Source organism: Saccopteryx leptura, chromosome 2 (genome assembly GCF_036850995.1).
Source record: "Saccopteryx leptura isolate mSacLep1 chromosome 2, mSacLep1_pri_phased_curated, whole genome shotgun sequence".
NCBI lineage: Eukaryota > Metazoa > Chordata > Mammalia > Chiroptera > Emballonuridae > Saccopteryx > Saccopteryx leptura.
In genome coordinates, this window is record NC_089504.1 from 65,226,593 (window position 1) to 65,247,694 (window position 21,102).

At 38.4% G+C, this 21,102-nt stretch overlaps 1 protein-coding gene across 3 annotated transcripts in view; it reads left to right on the top strand.

The window, feature by feature from the left end:
- RIC1 (RIC1 homolog, RAB6A GEF complex partner 1) overlaps positions 1-21,102 on the top strand; it is a 169,166-nt gene that overhangs the window by 104,638 nt on the left and 43,426 nt on the right. For all 3 annotated transcript variants that reach the window (XM_066368094.1, XM_066368093.1, XM_066368095.1), the window contains exons 8-10: positions 2,973-3,061; positions 18,741-18,885; positions 20,299-20,347. In XM_066368094.1, the coding sequence (XP_066224191.1) occupies positions 2,973-3,061; positions 18,741-18,885; positions 20,299-20,347 (283 nt within the window). The remainder of the gene's footprint in view (positions 1-2,972; positions 3,062-18,740; positions 18,886-20,298; positions 20,348-21,102) is intronic.

Here is a 21,102-nt window from a genome sequence, read left to right on the forward strand (position 1 = left end):
GGTATAAGTTTTGTGATTGTAGCTGTGTGACACAGCAGACTAGTGACTTCTAGCTCTGATCTGTGTCCTTAGAATTCTGTGAGAAGCCAGCTTTCTTTTAGTATGCCGGTCTGCAGGGTATCAGTCTTATAACTTAATATTTACATTTATATTTAGAGGTTTGTTTAGATTCTGGTTTAACATTTTTGGCAGGCATGATGTTATGAACTTCTTATGGCATAATGTAGCAATAATGTTGAGTTTTCCTAGTATTAATACTGTTCAGTTTGATCACTTATTATGGTGATAATAGCCATATCTCTGTTATAAAGATATTTTTTGCTTTGAGATTAGTAAGTAGTGTCTTTTAATGAAAAAAATTTACTCTTACAATGAGCTGATGAGAAATGGAAAGTAAAATAATTAAAGAGTATAGGTACTGTAGAATACTTACAAGGTTAATTTTCAGTCTTTATAAGTATTGACTCACACCTACTTCTTACCTTAGAAATATAGTTGCACTCTTCACTGACTTGTTAGCGCTCAGCAACCCAGAGTTAGCATTTGACAGTTTGTCAAATGCAGAGCAAAAACCTACTGGCCACTTAGTGTTGTCTTTCAGCAAGGTGTTTGATTGGGCAGGTAGTCTGGAAAGCTATATATTCTAGGCATTTAGCTTCTGCCTAAGATGGAACAACAGATCAGATTTTCTTTCCCACCTGAAAAACCAAACAAGAGAGTGGACAAATACGTGAAATACGTGTTTTGAATTCAAGATATAGGACATCAGGCAACAAAAGACAGTGATCCTTGAAAGATAAGAAACAAAGTAAGAAACTGTACAAATGCCCCCAGTTTAATTACTTTGAGAAAGTTTCCAGGACATTGCAGGAGGTTGGAAAGTAGAGCGTGGCAGACTCCCCGATTTGGGTCCATGGAAAAGAGTGTGGGGAGACCAGAGCAGGTAAGGCTTGCCGAACAGACTCCAAAGGGAGAGTGGCACAGAGGGAGAAGGCCAGAGATATAGATCTAGAGAGGCCCCTTTTGAGTATTAAATGGAAACATGGTAAATATAAAGAAGACCCAAATCAAACATTGCTGAAGAAAAGATTAATATTAACTTGAATATGGCAAAATAAAATTCCCAAAATAAAACACAGAGAGGAAAAAAAGGATTAAAACAGAGCATTAATAAGCTGTGGGGTAACTTCAGGTGGCCTGTTATTGCAGTTACTTTATTTTGTCCCATTCTTAACCCCTGAGAAGCATTGAACCTGGCTGCAAATGGATCAGAGCTGCTGTGGGGAAACCATCTGACTTCTTCCACAAAGGAGCAGTCGTAAGGGCTAGAATGTTGTGGCAGTGACAGCCATTGTCACCCTAAGGTGTACAAAAGCAGCACTAGTGTTAAAAGTATTTTACAAACAATATTTGTGTTACATTTTTTATCTGAATACTCCATAAGCAAAATGTTTTTGTTTTTTTTTAATGATCATTGAATTTAGTTTTGAAATGTTTAGAAATTAGATAGATTTTTAGATTTGGTTTCTGGTCCTTCATAAATTTGACCTTTGTAAAGGTGTTTTAAATGATATAATTACATAGAATATATATACAAAAGAGCGTGTATCATGTATAGATTTAAAGAGTAATGTGATACACCCTGACCAGGCGGTGGCGCAGTGGATAGAGCAGGGGTAGTCAACCTTTTCATACCTACTGCCCACTTTTGTATCTCTGTTAGTAGTAAAATTTTCTAACTGCCCACCAGTTCCACAGTAATGGTGATCTATAAAGTAGGGAAGTAACTTTACTTTATAAAATTTATAAAGCAGAGTTACAGCAAGTTAAAGCATATAATAATAATTATTTACCAAGTACTTTATGTCGGTTTTTCGCTAAGTTTGGCAGAATAAATCTTTATAAAACAACTTACTATAGTTAAATCTATCTTTATTTATACTTTGGTTGCTCTGCTACCACCCACCATGAAAGCTGGAACGCCCACTAGTGGGCGGTAGGGACCAGGTTGACTACCACTGGGATAGAGCATTGGACTGGGACATGGAAGACCCAGGTTCAAAACCCCGAGGTTGCTGGCTTGAGCCCAAAGGTTGCTGGCTTGAGTAAGGGGTCACTCGCTCTGCTGTAGCCCCCTGGTCAAGGTACATATGAGAAGCAATCAATGAACAACTAAGGTGCCGCAATGAAGAATTGATGCTTCTCATCTCTCTCCCTTCCTGTCTGTCTGTCCCTCTTTCTGTCTGTCACACACATATACACAAAAAGTAATTTAATACAAAAATAATAAAATGAGAATCTTTGTAAGTTACCATCTGACATGAGCAACAGCACATGTGCTGGTGGAGCCCGCTGCTTGCCCCTCTTTACTCCCCTCTTTCTCCACCAGGGCAGTACTAATTGGCAGTTAGTGTATATTAGGTCTTTGTTGCATTTTTACCACAAATATATTTATTTGGAGCAGTAAGCATCAGCTCCCATAAGTGCTTTAACCAGAGAGAGAGAGAGAGAGAGTAAGAGAGAGAGAAGTGGGGGAGGAGCAGGAAGCATCAACCTTCATATGTGCTTGACTGGGCAAGTCCAGGGTTTTGAACCAGCGACCTCAGCATTCCAGGTCATACTTTATCCACTGTGACATCGCAGGTCAGGCTGCTATATTACTATATGACTATACCATAGTTCATTTTTCCTTTCTCTTTTCGCTGAACATTCAGACTTTTTTTTTTTTTTTGCCCTTATACACAATACTATCAAAAACATTATATATGACAAGGATATTGATATATTTAGAGGTGAAATGGCTAGATTACAGAATATGCATTTGTTCAAATTTATGAGACGACTAAAAATTACTTACGAAATCATTTTGTTCTAAGTTTACATTACTATCAGCAATATATAAGAGTGACTATGATAATGCTTTTAATATTTGTGTTTATCTTTTTTTCTAAAAGTTTTTTGTCTTTTTACAGTGGTTCTGTACAGGTTTATACAATAGATAACACCACTGGAGCTATGCTGCTATCTCATAAACTAGAGTTAACTGCAAAACAATATCCTGGTGAGTCCTCTTTCTTTTTCTTATTTTAACATTTTTAATGTACAGGTATGTGTAGTGAATGCTACTTTCAAGTGATTTATGCAATTGGTCAAATAGTGATAAAACAGACAACAATATGCTATGTGATGCAAGGATTCCTGTGTAACTAGAGAAATTCTCGGGATACTTTGTTTGTTTATCCCTTCATTTAGTCCTCTCTATCCTTACTTAGTTTTAACCCCTGTGTGCCTCTGGACTTTTCTCTGTGACCTGACCTGATTTCATTGCTTCTGTTATTTTATCCCTTCCAATTCAATTTCTCCATTCTACAACAACTGACTGACTGCTGTAGGCCAGACACTGTTCTAAATGCTGGATACCCAACGATAAACAAAACAAGTCTTTCTGAGCCTTTCAGTGCAGTGGTAGTCAACCTGGTCCCTACTGCCCACTAGTGGGCGTTCCAGCTTTCATGGTGGGCGGTAGCGGAGCAACCAAAGTATAAATAAAAGATAGATTTAACTATAGTAAGTTGTTTTATAAAGATTTATTCTGCCAAACTTAGCAAAAATCTGACATAAAGTACTTGGTAAATAATTATTATTATATGTTTTAACTTGCTGTAACTCTGCTTTATAAATTTTATAAAGTAAAGTTACTTCCCTACTTTATAAATCACCATTACTGTGGAACTGGTGGGCGGTTAGAAAATTTTACTACTAACAGAGATACAAAAGTAGGCGGAGGTATAAAAAGGTTGACTACCGTACTGCTTTAGTGAATCCTGTCCACAGAATTAAGTTTCAAGTCTATGTCATTGGAAATGTTTTTGACTGAGACAAACAGAAAACCCAACTTATTGTGGCTTAAACAAATAGGATTTATTTTCTCAAATAGCAAGAAATCCAGAGGTAAGCTGCTACTGGCATTCATTTGGCCTTTCCTTCACAAGGTCACAAGGTAGCTCCTGAGAGCCGAACATTACTTCTGCAGTTGAGTCAAAAGAAAGGAAGAAATTGATGACACCTTTTTTTTTTTTTTTTTTTTTGGTGGAAGAGCAGTTAGGAAGGCAAAAAACTTTTTTAGAAGCAACTCCACCTACTATCTGCTTCATCTTCCAATTATCCCTTACATCTAATTGGTTGTAAATATATCACATTGCTACTTTAGGCTTTTTTGAGCCTTCATGGCAGAAGTGGATGAGGGAGAACAAGGATGGGAATAGATGTTAGATTAACCAACCAGCAGAGTCTACCACACGTTAAGGTCTTTTGCCACATCTCTCTGATATTATTTCTTGGTTCACTCTGGCTTTATGTCTCTATAATTTTACCCCAGTGTTAAAAGAAATTCCAAAGGTTTTGTTTTTTAAGTAGCCAATTCTAAACAAATTAATAGGTATCTATGTCCTCGCTACCTACTGGTATTTTCAAAAAATACCTACTGATATTTTCAAAAATTAATTTACATAAATGGAAAGAAAAATATTTTCATTTTATTCTTCAACACTATATTTTTACAAACAAGATGTCTGTGCCTGTTGACATTATATAATTTCTCAAACCTTGGAGTCAGATTGGGTACAATCATCTACATTTCTATTCCACATGGATTTTCACACACTTTACTTTTTTCACAGCAACTCCTGAAAACCCCTCTTCACAAAGATGTAACATCAAAATAAATGTAGCACAGCCTAATGTTGTAACTGAGTATTGTGTCCAACAGATAATGCATATCATTATATTTCTCTTGAAAATTATTTTATGGAACCCCTTTTGAGTTTTCCACAGTGCCATGAGGTACCTGGGCACAGGCTAGGAACCACAGTCTTATGGTTTATTTAACCATCAAACTACCTGCAGGTCCTTGAGAGATAGCAAGTTAGCCTTTGTCCTCTTTGTTCTCTTTACCTGAAATGTCTCTTTAAACCATATTTCTACATGGAGGGTATATATTCATCTTTCTACATACAGCGTAATGAACTAGATAGAATACTATTTCCTATTTACACAGGGGGCCAGTTCACTGTCCCTCAGACCATTGGAGGGCCGCCACATACAGTGCTCCTCTCACTGATCACCAATGAAAGAGGTGCCCCTTCTGGAAGTGCAGCAGGGGGCCGGATAAATGGCCTCAGGGGGCCACGTGTGGCCTGCGGGCCATAGTTTGGGGACGCCTGATATAAACTATAAAGGTCTGCTTATAGTATTTTTCTCTAAGAAAGCTTTTACAGCTACTTAGAAGAATAGAGTAATATATAGTTTGATTATGGTTGTTGGCCCTTCTACTTTTTTTTATCCATACTGTTATGCTGTTCAGTACAGAAGCCACCAGCCACATGTAGTTTTAAATTAAACTAATTTGAAATTAAGGAAAATAAAACCTTATTTCCTGCCTGACCAGGCAGTGGTGCAGTGGATAAAGCATTGGACTGGGACTTTGAGGACCCAAATTTGAAACCCTGAGGTCGCGGGCTTGAGCGTGAGCTCACCAGCTTGAGCGTGGGATCGTAGACATGACCCATGGTTGCTGGCTTGAGCCCAAACATCGCTCGGTTGAAGCCCAAGGTTGCAGAGTCTAAGGCTTGAGCAAGGGGTCACTGGCTTGGCTATAGCCCTCCAGTCAAGGCACATATGCGAAAGCAATCAATGAATAGCTAAGGTGCTGCAGCTGTGAGTTGATGCTTACCCTCTCTCCCTACATGTCTGTCCATCCCAGTATCTCTCTTTCTCTACCTAAAAACAAACAAACCAACCTTAGTTCCTCAGTTGCATAATCATATCTAAAGGTTACATAACCACATATAGCTAGTGGTTATTAGGCCAGGCAAATATAGAACATTAACATAATTGCAGGAAGTTCTATTGATTGCTTCTGTTGGATAGCACTGTACTGAATGCTTTAGATTGTTCTCTTTTTTATTATTATTTTTCCATTGATCTGAGAGCAAAAGGGGGTAAGAAGGGAGAGAGAAAGAAAGAGAAGCATCAACTCATTAGTTCCATTTAGTTGTGTACTCATTGATTGCTTCTCATACTTGCCCTGACCAGGGGTTGAACCCACGCCTTTGCTGCACCAGGTCAGTGCTTTATCTGCTGAGCCCACCGTGCGGGAGACCAATTTTTCTCTTTACCCAGAATCTTGGGAGTGCCAATTCTACCTTCGGTTATCTACTGAATTTCGCTCTTGTGGTCTTTGTTGTGGAGGAGCTCTCCCTCCTTCATTTATATAACTTTGAGCTGTAAACCTGCTGAAGATGTAGGGAGACTTGTATTGTCATCCTATATCTTGAACAGAGACTACCTTTCTTGTTTTGTTCTGCCTCCATTAATTGATTTTTACAGGTTGTGGTGCTTTAAGAGTTCTTACATGATTCAGTGATATTCACTCGGATTCCCAGACTCATGTTATCCTGAGACCCCTTTTTTATTTTTGTATATAGGATGTGGTTCGTCCCAGCCTTCTATCCCTTCCAACCTTACTCCCCATCTTCCACTCCCACCCTATTGCTGCCTTAGTTCAAGCATTAACTAGTCTCATTTTTAGTTTCTCATCTTTTTGCTCCTGGAGAGCTTTCTTCCTTTCTTAGAAGTTCAGCTCTGTAACAGAAAGTCTTTGGATTACTTTTTTAATAAAATTTTATTGATTAAATTAAATTTAATGGGGTGACATTGATCAATAAGAGTACATAGGTTTCAGGTAAAGATTTCTATAGCATTTGAACTGTTTTGTTGTGTGCCCAACACCCAAAGTCATATCATTTTCTGTCATGGTATATTTGTTCCTCTTTACTCCCCTACCTCTGGTAACCATTTCAGTTTTATCTATGTACGTAAGTCTTAGTTTTATATCCCACCTATCTGTGAAATCATATACTTTTTAGTTTTTTCTGATTTACTTAATTTCACTCAGTATTATGTTCTCAAGGTCCATTCAGGTGGTCGTAAATGGCAACATGTCATCATTCCTTACAGCTGAGTAGTATTCCATTGTATATATGTACTACATCATTTTTATCCAATTCTCTATTGAATGACAATTTGATTGTTTCTGTGTCTTGGCCACTGTAAATAATGCTGCAGGGAACATGGGGTTGCATGTATCTTTACATAACAAAGATTTTGAGTTTTTTGGTTAGATGACCAGTAGAGGAATTGCTGGACCATTGGTAATTCTATTGATTTTTTTGAAGAACCATTCTTTCTTCCATTATGGTTGAAGCAGTTTACATTCCCACCAGCAGAGTATGAGGGTTCCTTTTTCTCCACAGCCTCTCCAACACTTGTTATTGCCTGTCTTGTTGATAATAGTCCATCTAACAGATATGAGATGGTCTCTCATTGTAGTTTTTGATGTGCATTTCTCTAATAGCTAGCAAAGATGAGCATCTTTTCATATATCTTGGTCATTGTATGTCTTCATTCGAGAAATGTCTTTTCAGGTCCTTTCTCCAATTTTGTGTGTGTGTGTGTGTGTGTGTGTGTGTGTGTGTGTGTATGTGTGAGAGAGAGAGAGACAGAGAGAGAGAGAGAAAGACAGAGATAGGGACAGACAGACAGGAAGAGAGAGAGATGAGAAGCATCAATTCTTCATTGCAGCACCTTAGTTGTTCATTGATTGCTTTCTCATATGTGCCTTGACTGGGGGGGCTACAGCAGAGCGAGTGACCCCTTGCTCAAACCAGTGATCTTGGGCTCAAGCTGGTGAGCCTTGCTCAAACCAGATGAGCCTGCAGTAAAGCCGGCGACCTTGGAGTTTTTGTTTGTTTGTTTTATAAATAAATTTTTATTTTAATGGGGTGATATCAATAAATCAGGGTACATATAGTCAAAGAAAACATTTCCAGGTTATCTTGTCATTTAGTTCTGTTGCATACCCATCACCCAAAGAGAGATCGTCCTCCGTCACCCTCTATCCAGTTTTCTTTGTACCCCTCTCCCTCTCCCTCCTTCCCTCCCCCCACCCCCCATAACCACTCCACTCCTGTCCATGTCTCTTAGTCTCATTTTTATGTTCTACCAATGTATGGAATCCTGCAGTTCTTGTTTTTTTCTGATTCACTTATTTCACTCCGCATAATGTTATCAAGATTCCACCATTCTGCTGTAAGTGATCCGATGTCATCATTTCTTCTAGCTGAATAGTATACCATTGTGTATATGTGCCCCATCTTCTTTATCCAGTCTTCTATTTTTTTTTACAGTGATTAAAAGCCTTTAAGCAAACTCTTGGCCAATACAGCAAGAATCCATAAAAGAGTAGTGTCCTTAACATGTTCACCAAGTCCAAGTTGGCCCCATCACCATGCCAAATTCCTGAAAAATGCAACCCAACCACAGTTCAGTCTATTAGGAGCTGTCACAGGGAGCAGGAGTCCAGGAAAAGTCCACATCCAGGAAAAGTCCTCATGGCACTGGAATTGTTGTCACCATTCTATACTTTGCAGCTCATGTCCAAGTCCCAATGACCGCTGCTTCTAGCTGGTAGACTGGAAAAGCCATTTGCAGCATGCGTGGATATGGAGCTTCTGTTCTCCTCTGCCTGGAGAGATGAGACCAGGTTGCTTTTCCCTGGAGCTCTGCGACTGTGGCATGGTCAAGAGAACCTTGGGATACACTAAGCTGGGTGGCAAAGGTAGATTCATAATAGAAGTTGGCAAAAGGGGGAAAGAGAGCTCTAAATTAGGAGTAGGTCCCAGCCTGAAATATGAGTGGGGCATTGAGGTAGGAGGGATAAAGGAAACACTATATATTAAGCAAAGCAGCAGAAAATAGGACTATCAACACCCACAACAGAGATCTTTGAGGGAAGAATAAAAAACTTTTGTTTTTATTTTATTTTTGAATAAATAAAGAATATTGGCTTTTTCTGGCCGGTTGGCTCAGCGGTAGAGCATCGGCCTGGCGTGCGGGGGACCCAGGTTCGATTCCCGGCCAGGGCACATAGGAGAAGCGCCCATTTGCTTCTCCACGCCCCCCCTTCCTCTCTGTCTCTCTCTTCCCCTCCCGCAGCCAAGGCTCCATTGGAGCAAAGATGGCCCGGGCGCTGGGGATGGCACCTTGGCCTCTGCCCCAGGCGCTAGAGTGGCTCTGGTCGTGGCAGAGCGACGCCCCGGAGGGGCAGAGCATCGCCCCCTGGTGGGCAGAGCGTCGCCCCTGGTGGGCGTGCTGGGTGGATCCCGGTCGGGCGCATGCGGGTGTCTGTCTGACTGTCTCTCCCCGTTTCCAGCTTCAGAAAAATACAAAAAAAACCCAAACAAAACCTGACTATTCAGGCAAAACATAGTTAAGTGGCCCTTGTGCAAATGAGATCAGTTTACCTGCTTCTTGGAAGAAATACCCTAGGCTCGTCCACAGTGTTGTAGATGGGGCCGACGGCCCTGGGCACCTTCAGCCTTCAGTGGCAAACCCCAGCATTCTGGGCAAGGTTAGGTCATAGGTGGCTGGAGCAGGGCTGGAAGAGACTGAACCCCCCCTTAGAGGAGCGAGGGGGAAGCCTACCTTCCAGTGTCCCTGTTTCCTCACAGCAGAGGCATGTAAGCCTGGCAGGCTTTAGCTCAATGACCTTCCTTTCCACTATTGAAGCAGGACCCAGATGGCATCCTATGAGACCCCTTTGGGGCATTGGAGCCTTTAAGGGTGTATCCTAAAAGTTGGTAATTCCCCTTATCTCTATTGGGCTTTTTCTGCCTTAGGTATCTTAAAAGCCATGCTCAGAAGATCTTCATTTGGAGGGGTTTGAGGATCCCCATCCACCTATATAAATCTTTTCCATATATCTGGAGCTATTTGGAAAAAGACAAAACAGTGTTATTAGCTGGATCTAATAAAGAAGATAGTAGTTTGCAGGTGAAAAAGATTTGGTGTCTTCTGTTCATCAGCCTTCAAAAGAAATGTAAATTTTTTTTTTTTTAAGTAAGAAGCATGATATGGTAGACCCATAGGAGTTCTAGGATATGACTACCCCCTTTAAAATTTTTTTAATTGACCTTAAAATGTTTTCTGAGTACACTTTAATAATACCTTAACTTTAAAGATTGTAAGCATGACAAAATACAGTAAATGCTTTTGCTCCATATGCAGAAGCATTTTCAGTTTAGCCAGTTTAGGAAATCCAATAATAGAACAATGCATACAGACAATGAGCTATAACATGCTTAGCAGCCTCTCCTGTTCTGACAGAGGTTACTATAGATCCGGAATATGTATCCACTGTAATGTGGACATACGACTGTTTGCCAAATGAAGGTATATGAGTAACATTCATCTGCCAAAGTTGTCCTGGTAGGGGTCCTTGAAGGTTAACTCCAAATGAAGGGGCAGTATAGGACCCCTTGGACAGGATTTCCCAATCTGCCGTGCTGCTTCCCGAGAAAGTTGAAACTGTTTACACGGGGCTGCAGCGTTCTGGTGATGAATAGTATGAGACTGACTTGCTCGGTCTGTCATGGTTGCTCCATATAATTTTCTTTTGGGTAGCTTGATCAACAAGGGCATTCCTAGGCCCTGGCCGGTTGGCTCAGTGGTAGAGCATTGGCCTGGTGTGCAGGATTCCCGGGTTCGATTCCCAGTCAGAGCACACAGAAGAAGCGCCCATCTACTTCTCCACCCCTCCCCCTCTCCTTCCTCTCCCGCAGCCAAGGCTCCACCAGAGCAAAGCCACCCCGGGCACTAAGGATGGCCCCATGGCCTCTGCCTCAGGCCTAGAATGGCTCTGGTTGCAACAGAGCAACACCCCAGATGGGCAGAGCATTCCCCCCCCCGCCCCCCCCGTAGGCATGCCAGGCGGATCCCGTCCTTGGAGTTTTGAACCTAGGTCCTCCGCATCCCAGTCCAACGCTCTATCCACTGTGCCACTGCTTGGTCAGGCCTCTTTCAATTTTTTAATTGGATTGTTTGCTTGTTTGTTGCTGAGCTTTGTGATTTCTTTATATATTTTGAGTATTAATCCTTTATCAGAGCTGTTGTTTGTAAATATCCTTTCCCATTTCGTTGGCTGCTTTTTTTTGTTGGTTTTTTTTTTTTTTTTTTTTTTTTGCTGTGCAGAAGCTCTTTAATTTTTTATAGTCCTATTTATTTATTTTTGTCTTCCCTTGCATTTGGGGTCAAATTCATAAATTGTTCTCTACAGCCAAGATCTATAAGTTTAATACCTATGTTTTCTTTTATGTACTATATTTTATTGTTTCAGATCATATATTTTGGTTTTCGGTCCATTTTGAATTAATTTTTGTGCAGGGGCACAAGACATAGTTGTTTCATTCTTTTGCATATGGCTTTCCAATTTTGCCAGTGCCCTTTATTGAAGAGGCTTTCTTTTCTCCATTGTGGACTTTTGGCTCCTTTGTCAAAGATTATTTGTCCATATATGTGGTTTTATTTCTGGGCTCTTGATTCTGTTCCATTGGTCTATATGTCTATTTTTCTGCTAATACCATGCTGCTTTGATTATCATGGCTCTGTAGTATAATTTGAAGTTAGGTAGTATGATAATTCTGGTTTCATTTTTTTTCTCAGTCTTGCTTTGGCTATTTGAGACTTTTTATGGTTCTTTGTAAACCTTTATGGTGATTTTTTTTGTTCTGTTTCTTTAAAAAAATGACATTGGATTTTTGATGAGGATTACATTAAATTTGTATATTTTGCATTGGGTAATATGGCCATTTTAACTGTTGATTCTTCCAATCCATGAACATGGAATGTTTTTTCATTTTATTATCTTTTTCAATTTTTTTTCATTAATGCTCTGTAATTTTCAGTATATAGGTCCTTCACATCCTTTGTTAAGTTTATTTCTAGTTATTAATATTTTTGTTGTTGCATTTGTAAAAGGAATTGTGTTTTTGAGTTCATTTTCTAAAGTTTTATTGTTGGCTTATAGGACAGCTGTAGACTTTTGTATATTGATTTTGTGTCTTCTGACGTTAGTGTACTGGTTATTGTTTCTAATAGTTTTTCGGTGGACTGTTGGGGGTTTTCTATATACAGGATCATGTCATCTGCAAAGAGTGATACCTTTACTTCTTTCTCGATATGGATGCCTTTTATTTCTTTCTCTTGCCTGATTGCTCTGGCTAAAACTTCCAGAACTATGTTGGATAAGAGTGGAGAGATTGGGCAGCCTTGTCTTGTTCCTGATTTTAGAGAAAAAGCCTTCATTTTTTCACCATTCAGAATGATATTAGCTGATGGTTTGGCATATATGGCCTTTATTATATTGAGGTATTTTCTTTCAATACCCACTTTATTAAGTGTTTTAAACATGAATGGATATTGTATCTTAATTGAATGTCTTCTGCATTTATTGATAGGATCATATGATTTTTGTCATTTGGTTTGTTGGTGTAGTGCATTACATTGATTAATTTATGTATGTTAAACCAGTGGTCCTCAACCTTTTTTGGGCCACGGACCAGTTTATTGTCAGAAAATATTTTCACAGACCAACCTTTAGGGTGGGGCGGATAAATGTATCACGTGACCGAGACAAGCGTCAAGAGTGAGTTTTAGACGGATATAACAGAGGGAATCTGGTCATTTTTAAAAAATAAAACATTGTTCAGACTTAAATGTAAATAAAACAAAAATAATGTAAGTTATTTATTCTTTCTCTGCGAACTGGTACCAAATGGCCCACGGACCGGTGCCAGTCTGTAGCCCGGGGGTTGGGGACCACTGTGTTAAACCATCCTTGTGCTCCTGGTACAAATCCCACTTGATTGTGATACATTATTTTTTAATGTGTTGTGTACGATTTGCTAGTACTTTGTTTAGGAATTTTGCATCTGTATTTATTAGAGGTATTGGTCTGTAGTGTTCTTTTTTGTGTGTTTTCTTTGCTAGCTTTTGGTATCAGGGTTATGTTGGCCTCATAAAATGTGTTAGGGAGTAATGTTGCTGCTTCTGTGTTTTGGAAGACTTTGAGAAGGATAGGTACTAAATCTTCTCTGAATGTTAGAATTCATTAGTGTAGCCATCTGGTTCTGGAGACTTGTATTTTTGGGGAGGTTTTTGATAGTTGTTTCTATTTTCTCCCCGCTTATGGGTCTATTTAGGTTTTCCACTTCTTCATGACTCAGTCTAGAAAGATTGTATATTTTATATTGTTGAATTTGGTGGCATATAATCTTTCATAGTATTCTACTATGATCTTTTGTATATCAGTGATGTCTGTGATAATTTCTTCTCTTTCATTTCAGATTTTGTTTATATGAGTCCTTTAACTTTTTTCCTTAGTGAATCTAGCCAAGGATTTGTCGATTTTATTGATCTTTTCAAAGAACTGGCTCTTTGTTGTATTAATTTTCTCTATAGTTTTTTTGTTCTCTATTGCATTTAGTTCTGCTCTAATTTTCACTATTCCGTTCTTCTGCTGACTTTGGATTGCCTTTTTTCTTCTTTTTCTAGTTCTTTAAGGTATGATGTTAGGTTGTTTACTTGAGATCTCTCTTGTGTCTCAATATAAGCCTGTAATAATATAAACTTCCCTCTTATTACTGCTTTTGCTGCATTCCAGAAATTTTGATATGTTGTGTTTTATTTTCATTTGCCCATGTATATCCTTTGATCTCTGCTTTTATTTCTTCTTTGACCCAGTCATTTTTTAAAGTATGTTGTTTAATTTCCACATTTTTGTCATTTTTTTTCTAATTTCAAAACGTTATGGTTAGAGAAAATGGTTGGTGTAATTTCAGTCTTGAATTTTTTGAGGTTAGTTTTGTGGACCAACATATGGTCCATTTTTTGAGAATGTTTCATGCACAGTGGAAAAAAATATATAATCGGATGTTCTGGGATAGAGTGTTCTATAAATGTCTATTATATTTGTTCAGTGTGCCATTTAAGGCCAAAGTTTCTTTACTGATTTCTGTTTGGATGATCTGTCTAAAGCCATCAGTGGTATGTTGAGATCTCCAAATGTGATTGCTCTTTCTCTGTTTCTATTTTTAGATCAGTTAGTAGATGGCTTACATATTTTGATGTTCCCTTATTTGGTGCATATATGTTAAGAAGTGTTATGACTTCTTGATATAGTGTCCCCTTTATCATTATGAAATCTATCTTAGTCTCTTGTTACCTTTGTTGTCTTGTAGTTGATACTGTCACATATGAGTATGGCTACACCTGCTTTTCTTTAGATATTATTTGCTTGGAGAATTGTTTTCCAACCTTTCACTTAGAGTTTACTTTTGTCCTTGCAGCTTAGATGTGTCTCTTAAAGGCAGCATATGGTTGGGTTTTGCTTTTTGATCCAATGTATTACTCTGTGCCTCTTTATTGGTGAGTGCAGTCCATTTATATTTAGGGAAATTATCGACACTTGAGGATTTTGTATAGCCATTTTATGTTTTGTTTTCTGGTAGCTCTGTGTCTTGTTTGGTTTTTCTCTTGTGATTCTGTCAGTTGTTTTTGTTTGGTGGTATTCCATACTTTCTTGTTTTTCTTTTAAGCTATGTGTTTCACTATTGGTTTTTATTGTGGGTGGTTACCATTAGGTTATTAAGAGAAAACTTTTCATATATACAGGTGTCCTTTGTCTTGAGTGCTTCTGCAGTTCAATCACCTTTGCAACTGCAGATCTTTATCCTCTTCCCTTTTATGTTGTTGTTATAGATTATCCTTGTTTTTATTGTAACTTTATTGGATCTTTTACTTATAGTTTTGTTTTGTCCTTTGTAGCCAGTAGGATTAGCCCCTTGAGTATTTCCTGCAGTGGGAATTTTCTGCTGATAGATTTCCTCAGCTTCTGTATGTCTGGAAAAGCTTTTATTTTTCCTTCATATTTGAAGGGTAACATTAATGGATATTCTATTCTTGGCTGGTAATTCCTCTTTTTCAGTGTTTTGAATGTTTGGGTCTACTTTTTTCTGGCTTATAGAATTTCTGCTGAGAAGTCCAATAATAATTTAATGGGCCTTCCTTTATACGTTATGTTCTCTTCTCTAGTTGCTTTGAGGATTCTTTCTTTGTCATTGATTTTTGACAATTTTATTATGATTTGCCTTGGTGTAAGTCTGTTTGGATTGAGGTAACTCAGCATTCTGTTTGTTTCTTGGATTCACATAGGATTGGGAAGTTCTCATCAATGATTTGTTTGAATAGGCTCTCCATTTCTTCTCTCTCTCTTCTTCTTCTGATACACCCATTATTCTTACATTGCTCTTTTGGATGAAGTTAGGCAATTCTTATAGAGTTCTTTCATTTTTTTTAAATTTGTGATTCTCTCTCTTCTCACTGTAGCATCTCTAGTTACCTGTCTTTGATGTCACTGATTCTCTCCTCTATTTGGCCTGTAGCTAAACTTGCTACTTCATTTTTCAATTCATGTATTGAGCTCTTCATCTCTGTTTTGGTTTTTTTTTTTTTTTTTTGTATTTTTCTGAAGCTGGAAACGGGGAGAGACAGTCAGACAGACTCCTGCATGCACCCGACCGGGATCCACCCGGCACGCCCACCAGGGGGTGATGCTCTGCCCCTCCGGGGTGTCGCTCTGCCGCGACCAGAGCCACTCTAGCGCCTGGGGCAGAGGCCAAGGAGCCATCCCCAGCGCCCGGGCCATCCTTGGCTGCAGGAGGGGAAGAGAGAGACAGAGTGGAAGGGGGGAGGTGGAAGGGGGGATGGAGAAGCAAATGGGCGCTTCTCCTATGTGTCCTGGCCAGGAATCGAACCTAGGTCCCCCGCATGCCAGGCCGACGCTCTACCGCTGAGCCAACCGGCCAGGGCCTTCATCTCTGTTTTTAAAGTTTCAGTCTCCTTGGTGAAGTACATACTCATTTTGTTCATTAATTTGTTCTTTTTTAGCTCATTAAATTGCCTCTCAGTGTTTTCTCATATCTTGAGTATTTTCAGAACTTTAATTTTGAATTTTCTGTCATTTAACTCCATGGTTTCCATGTGATTGTTATTGCTTTCTGGTATTGTTAAGCAGTGTAACAAAGAACAACTAAAAATAGGAAATAAAAAATTTTAATATAATTAAAAATTTAAAAATTTAATGTAATGAAAAAGTAAAGGGGAAAATCCAAAAAAAGCAAAATGCAAAAAACAAAAAATTAAAAGCAAACAAAACACCCACAAACAAATAAGAATAAAAAATATAAAAATTAAATAAAGTGAAGTTTAAAAGAAAAAATAGATTCCAGTTTTGAGAGGTTTTTCTGTTTTCTTCAGGTATGTGGCACTGTGTTACAAGTTTTAGCTCTATGAAATTCCTGAGCTGACCTCCACTGTGATACTGCTGTTGCAGTGATAGGTGGGCATGTTGTGAGGGCTTTACAGCTCTAGTAACAGCAGTCTCAGGCCTCTGGTTGCTCTTCAACAGACCAGGGGACCAGATACAGAGCACCTTTTTTCTTCAGGGGAGAGAGTAGCTCTGGAGAACTAGCTGTAGGGTATAACTCTGCCACTCTCCATCCCGGTGAGGTGAGGGAGGTGGGGTCTGGGAGGCTGGGGAGCTGCACTTTGTTTTTCTCTCTATGCTGAGAACCATGCCGTGATCCCCTTGTTTTACTGCCACTTTGGTTTAGTATTTCCTCACTATCCCTCAATCTCACCACTCCTACTGGCAGAAGTAGACCCAATCACTCTAGATTTCTCCCCTCTCCAAAGCCTTGGCAGACAAAACCCAGACAGTTGGGGTTTCTTTTCTCTCCGGCGCCATCGGCAAGTGTATCTTGTCTTCCACCCTTCTTCTCAACCCTTCCTACCTTTAGTCAATTCCATGTGTGGATCATTTCAGGCAAGCCTGCAAGTCCAGCTAGGGTTATTTTGCTGCATTGTAGATGTTCATTTTGTTGAAATTTCAAGGGGAGAGATCAAGCGTATCTCTCACACTCTCATTTCTGTCATTCCTGGATTACTTTTAACATTTTTCTCATTATCATAATCTATGTTCCTTGTAGGTTAACAGCTAGATAACTTTCCCATAATCCTGCCACCTGAAAATTAGCTTAACTACTATTAACATTTTTTTTCATATTTCTACCAGCTATATTATAATATGTATATACTGCTTAGATATAGATAAGCATATTATAAACACATGTATTTATTTATGTGGGATTATAGGAATATTATTTAACTTATCCTTTTCAGTAACCATTAACATCTTTTCATAACAATAAATATATCTAAACCTTATTTTTTTCCCTTGCACATGGGTTTTCTTTCATTTTGTAAATTTTGGTTTGAATTTGTAGTTTTCTTGATTTGGTTTTCAGTTTCTCTTTGGGAAAGTAACGCATTTCCCCATGTATATGATACTCTCATATATAAGATACACCTTAATTTTGGGGCCCGAAATTTGGAAAAAAAAATGTATTACATAAAGTTAATGAATTCAAGTTTTATTCATCATAAAATTCATACAACTCCTCATCACTGTTAAAATTCCCATCCATTAGCTTGTCCTCATCTGTGCCTGATGACAAATCACTGTCTTCATATAATATATTGCCTCGTCCTCAGTTTCATCTATGGCATTTGAAATGCCACAACCACTGTATAAGATGCACCCAGTTTTTAGACCCCAAATTTTTTGGAAAAAGGTGCGTCTTATACATGGAGAAATACACAGTGCTGTATGATGTTATGTTTCTTTTGTATGTTCCCATTTTTCATCTACATAAATAACGTAGTTATTCTTATACATGAATTATATTGCAATTTGCTAATGTAAAGATTCAAACATAGGCAGAAGAAAACAGTTCTTACTCTGTTAACCAAGCCTGTCTTATATTAGCTCAAACCTATATGCCTCCTCTTTGTAGTAAATACACTTATAGCAAAAATTTATTAATACTGCAAATGAAAATAATTTTAATTTTAAGGCAGGTGATACTATAAATATTTTTGAATTGCCGATGGAAATGCTGGCTGTTTCATTTAACTTTAAAGAAACTTGGATATTACTACAAATTGAAATTTTCTCATTTAGTAGTAATTATACATGAGGTTGAAAGAACAATTACTAGTTAAAAGAAAATATGAGCACCTGGAGTATTCAACCTGGAGTTTATTTACTTAACCATATTTTTCACCCCATAAGATGCACATTTTTCCCCCAAAAGTGGAGGGGAAAATGCTATGTGTCTTATGGAGCGAAAAATATGGTATTTTATTAAATATTTTAGCACACCATTTGGTTCAGAATATTTTTTTTCTTTTCCTCAAAACCCTAGGTGTGTCTTATGCTCAGATGCGTCTTATGGAGCGAAAAATAACAATAATCCTAAGATTAAATTTCCATTTATTTTAACTCGGATCCTCCTGATATTGCCAGCAGAATATGAGGATAGTGGTAAAATACTCTTTTATATTTTAAAACCTTATACTTTGCAAAGTCTTTAACTACTAGTGTTCAATGTTAAAGCATTCTAAAGAGGTCTTTTCCCAGTTTTACAGATACTGATTTGCTCAATGTCAAAGACTTTTAAGATTACATACACAGTTTTAGTTATGCTAGCTAGGAGTGGCCCCAAACAGCTTTCATTTCTTACAAACAACTGGCACTGAGTTTGTTCTGCTTAAAGACTGATGTCCTTATAGTTTTTTAATAACCCTAAATGAGTAGGATTCATCTCCTTATTTGAAGCAAACATGCAGTTTTGCTTATTGCAACTTGAAAATATAGACTAAAAAATAGTAAGTATTTCTGAAGCAATCATTTATTTTTAATTGTTCTCACAATTTCTTAACAGATATTTGGAACAAAACAGGAGCAGTTAAATTGGTCAGATGGTCGCCTGACAATAGTGTTGTAATAGTGACCTGGGAATATGGAGGGCTTTCTTTATGGAGTGTGTTTGGAGCTCAGCTGATTTGTACACTTGGAGGAGATTTTGCGTGAGTCAATAAAGACAAATTTTAAATAAAATAACTCCACTATCACACAATGCACATGCACAAAAAGAAAACCTTGTGTCATATAGCTACCCTTTTGCCATATTTGATCTTACCCCAAACAATTTGTAAGGTTCAAAATTAATTTTTTAGGATGTCCATTCTCTTAAAACTTACAGTTCATTCAGTAAAAATGCATTTATTTATTAAACCCCTGTTGTGTATATGATAGCATGTTAGATTCTATGTATATGATAGCATGTTAGATTCAAGGCTAACTAGGGCTCTCTTCAAGTAGCTTATTATTTAATAAGAGTGGTAAGCCATGCATATAAGTAACTACCAGTAGGAAATGCAAATTTACTTTAGCTTATTGGGTTAATGTAGGTTAACCCAGTGGTCCCCAACCCCTGGGCTGCGGACTAGTACCAGTCCGTGGGCCATTTGGTACCGGTCCGCAGAGAAAGAATAAATAACTTACATTATTTCTGTTTTATTTATATTTAAGTCTGAATGATGTTTTATTTTTAAAAAATGACCAGATTCCCTGTGTTACATCTGTCTAAGACTCACTCTTTTTTTTTTTTTTTTCCTGAAGCTGGAAACAGGGAGGCAGTCAGACAGACTCCTGCATTCACCCGACTGGGATCCACCTGGCATGCCCACCAGGGGGTGATGCCCTGCCCATCCAGGGCGTCGCTTTGTTGCGACCAGAGCCACTCTAGCACCTGGGGCAGAGGCCAAGGAGCCATCCCCAGCGCCCGGGCCATCTTTTGCTCTAATGGAGCCTTGGCTGCGGGAGTGGAAGAGAGGGATAGAGAGGAAGGAGAGGGGGAGGGGTGGAGAAGCAGATGGGCGCCCCTCCTGTGTGCCCTGGCCGGGAATTGAACCCGGGACTTCCGCACGCCAGGCCGACGCTCTACCACTGAGCCAACCGGCCAGGGCAAGACTCACTCTTGACACTTGTCTCGTAAGTTCAACAATTATATTTAAAAATACCACAGTTTTTACACCAGACGCATAATTTTATTTTGTGCATTTATTCGTCCCACCCTAAAGGCCGGTCCATGAAAATATTTTCTGACATTAACCAGTCCGTGGCCCAAAAAAGGTTGGGGACCACTGGGTTAACCCACTGGCTTGATAGGAGTGGGCTGATATGTCTGCCCACTTCATAGCCTCAGTCCTGACAAAAGAACACATGTTCCCAAACTGCATGACCCTGTCAAGAAGTTACTTAGGACCTGGAAGACTGTGCCTCAGAAAAGGACCTAGGCGTGTTAACTAGCAGTCTTGTTTTATGTTGTTATGCATTTCTATTTTGAAGGAACAAAATCAATTGGATTTTTTAGAATTAAAGCTAAATATTGGATGTACTTAGAAGACTCTTTTAATTAAATTTCTATTCTATTTTAGTTATAGGTCTGATGGTACCAAAAAAGATCCCCTTAAGATCAACTCTATGGTAAGTACTTTCTATAAAATACTGGTCTAGTGTAGAGAACTTGGATTTTTCTCTTTTTTCCTCCCTCTCATTAGTCTGATAAAATTACAACGCTATTTTAGTCTCAGCAAGATCCTCTTATGTAGTTCTTACTTTGAAACAAAGTGTTTCTTGTTTGTTTTTAAATCAGGAGGCTTTTCAACTTTCAGTATTTGATTTTGGTTTGATTTTGCTTAGATGTGTCCAATAAAACCCTGTGTTCCTCGTGAACATAGTGCTATAGAGAAATCAGACCATTGTTTTTCCTAAATATGCCTCCATTTCTGATGTGACTCACTAGCACCCAATTCTCATGACCTCCTTTCTTTTAACATAAAGTTAAATGCTTATTGGGTATTTTCCCTGGAGGACATGACCTTGTGCATTATTTGAACATATTTTTAAAATTTTCTATAAACATATATCAAGAAAATTATAGTTACTTATATAGTGATATTTTTACTACCTGTTTTCATGTGTTTTTTTAGAAAGCAGTGAGATGTAACCTCTGTTTTTACATAAAAACATTTTCTTACTATTGCCCTTCTGTGTACCATATTTGTGAAATTAGCACTTATGGTTGCTTTACATAGGAGGAAATTTTCTGACCTCCCATTTCTTGAAAAATTAAAACCACCATGATTACCTTGAGTAGTGGTTCCTAGCCTTTTACCACCAAGGACCCCAGCTGATGTCTGGTCCCATCTCCATATTTTAAAATAAGTTTTTGAACAAAT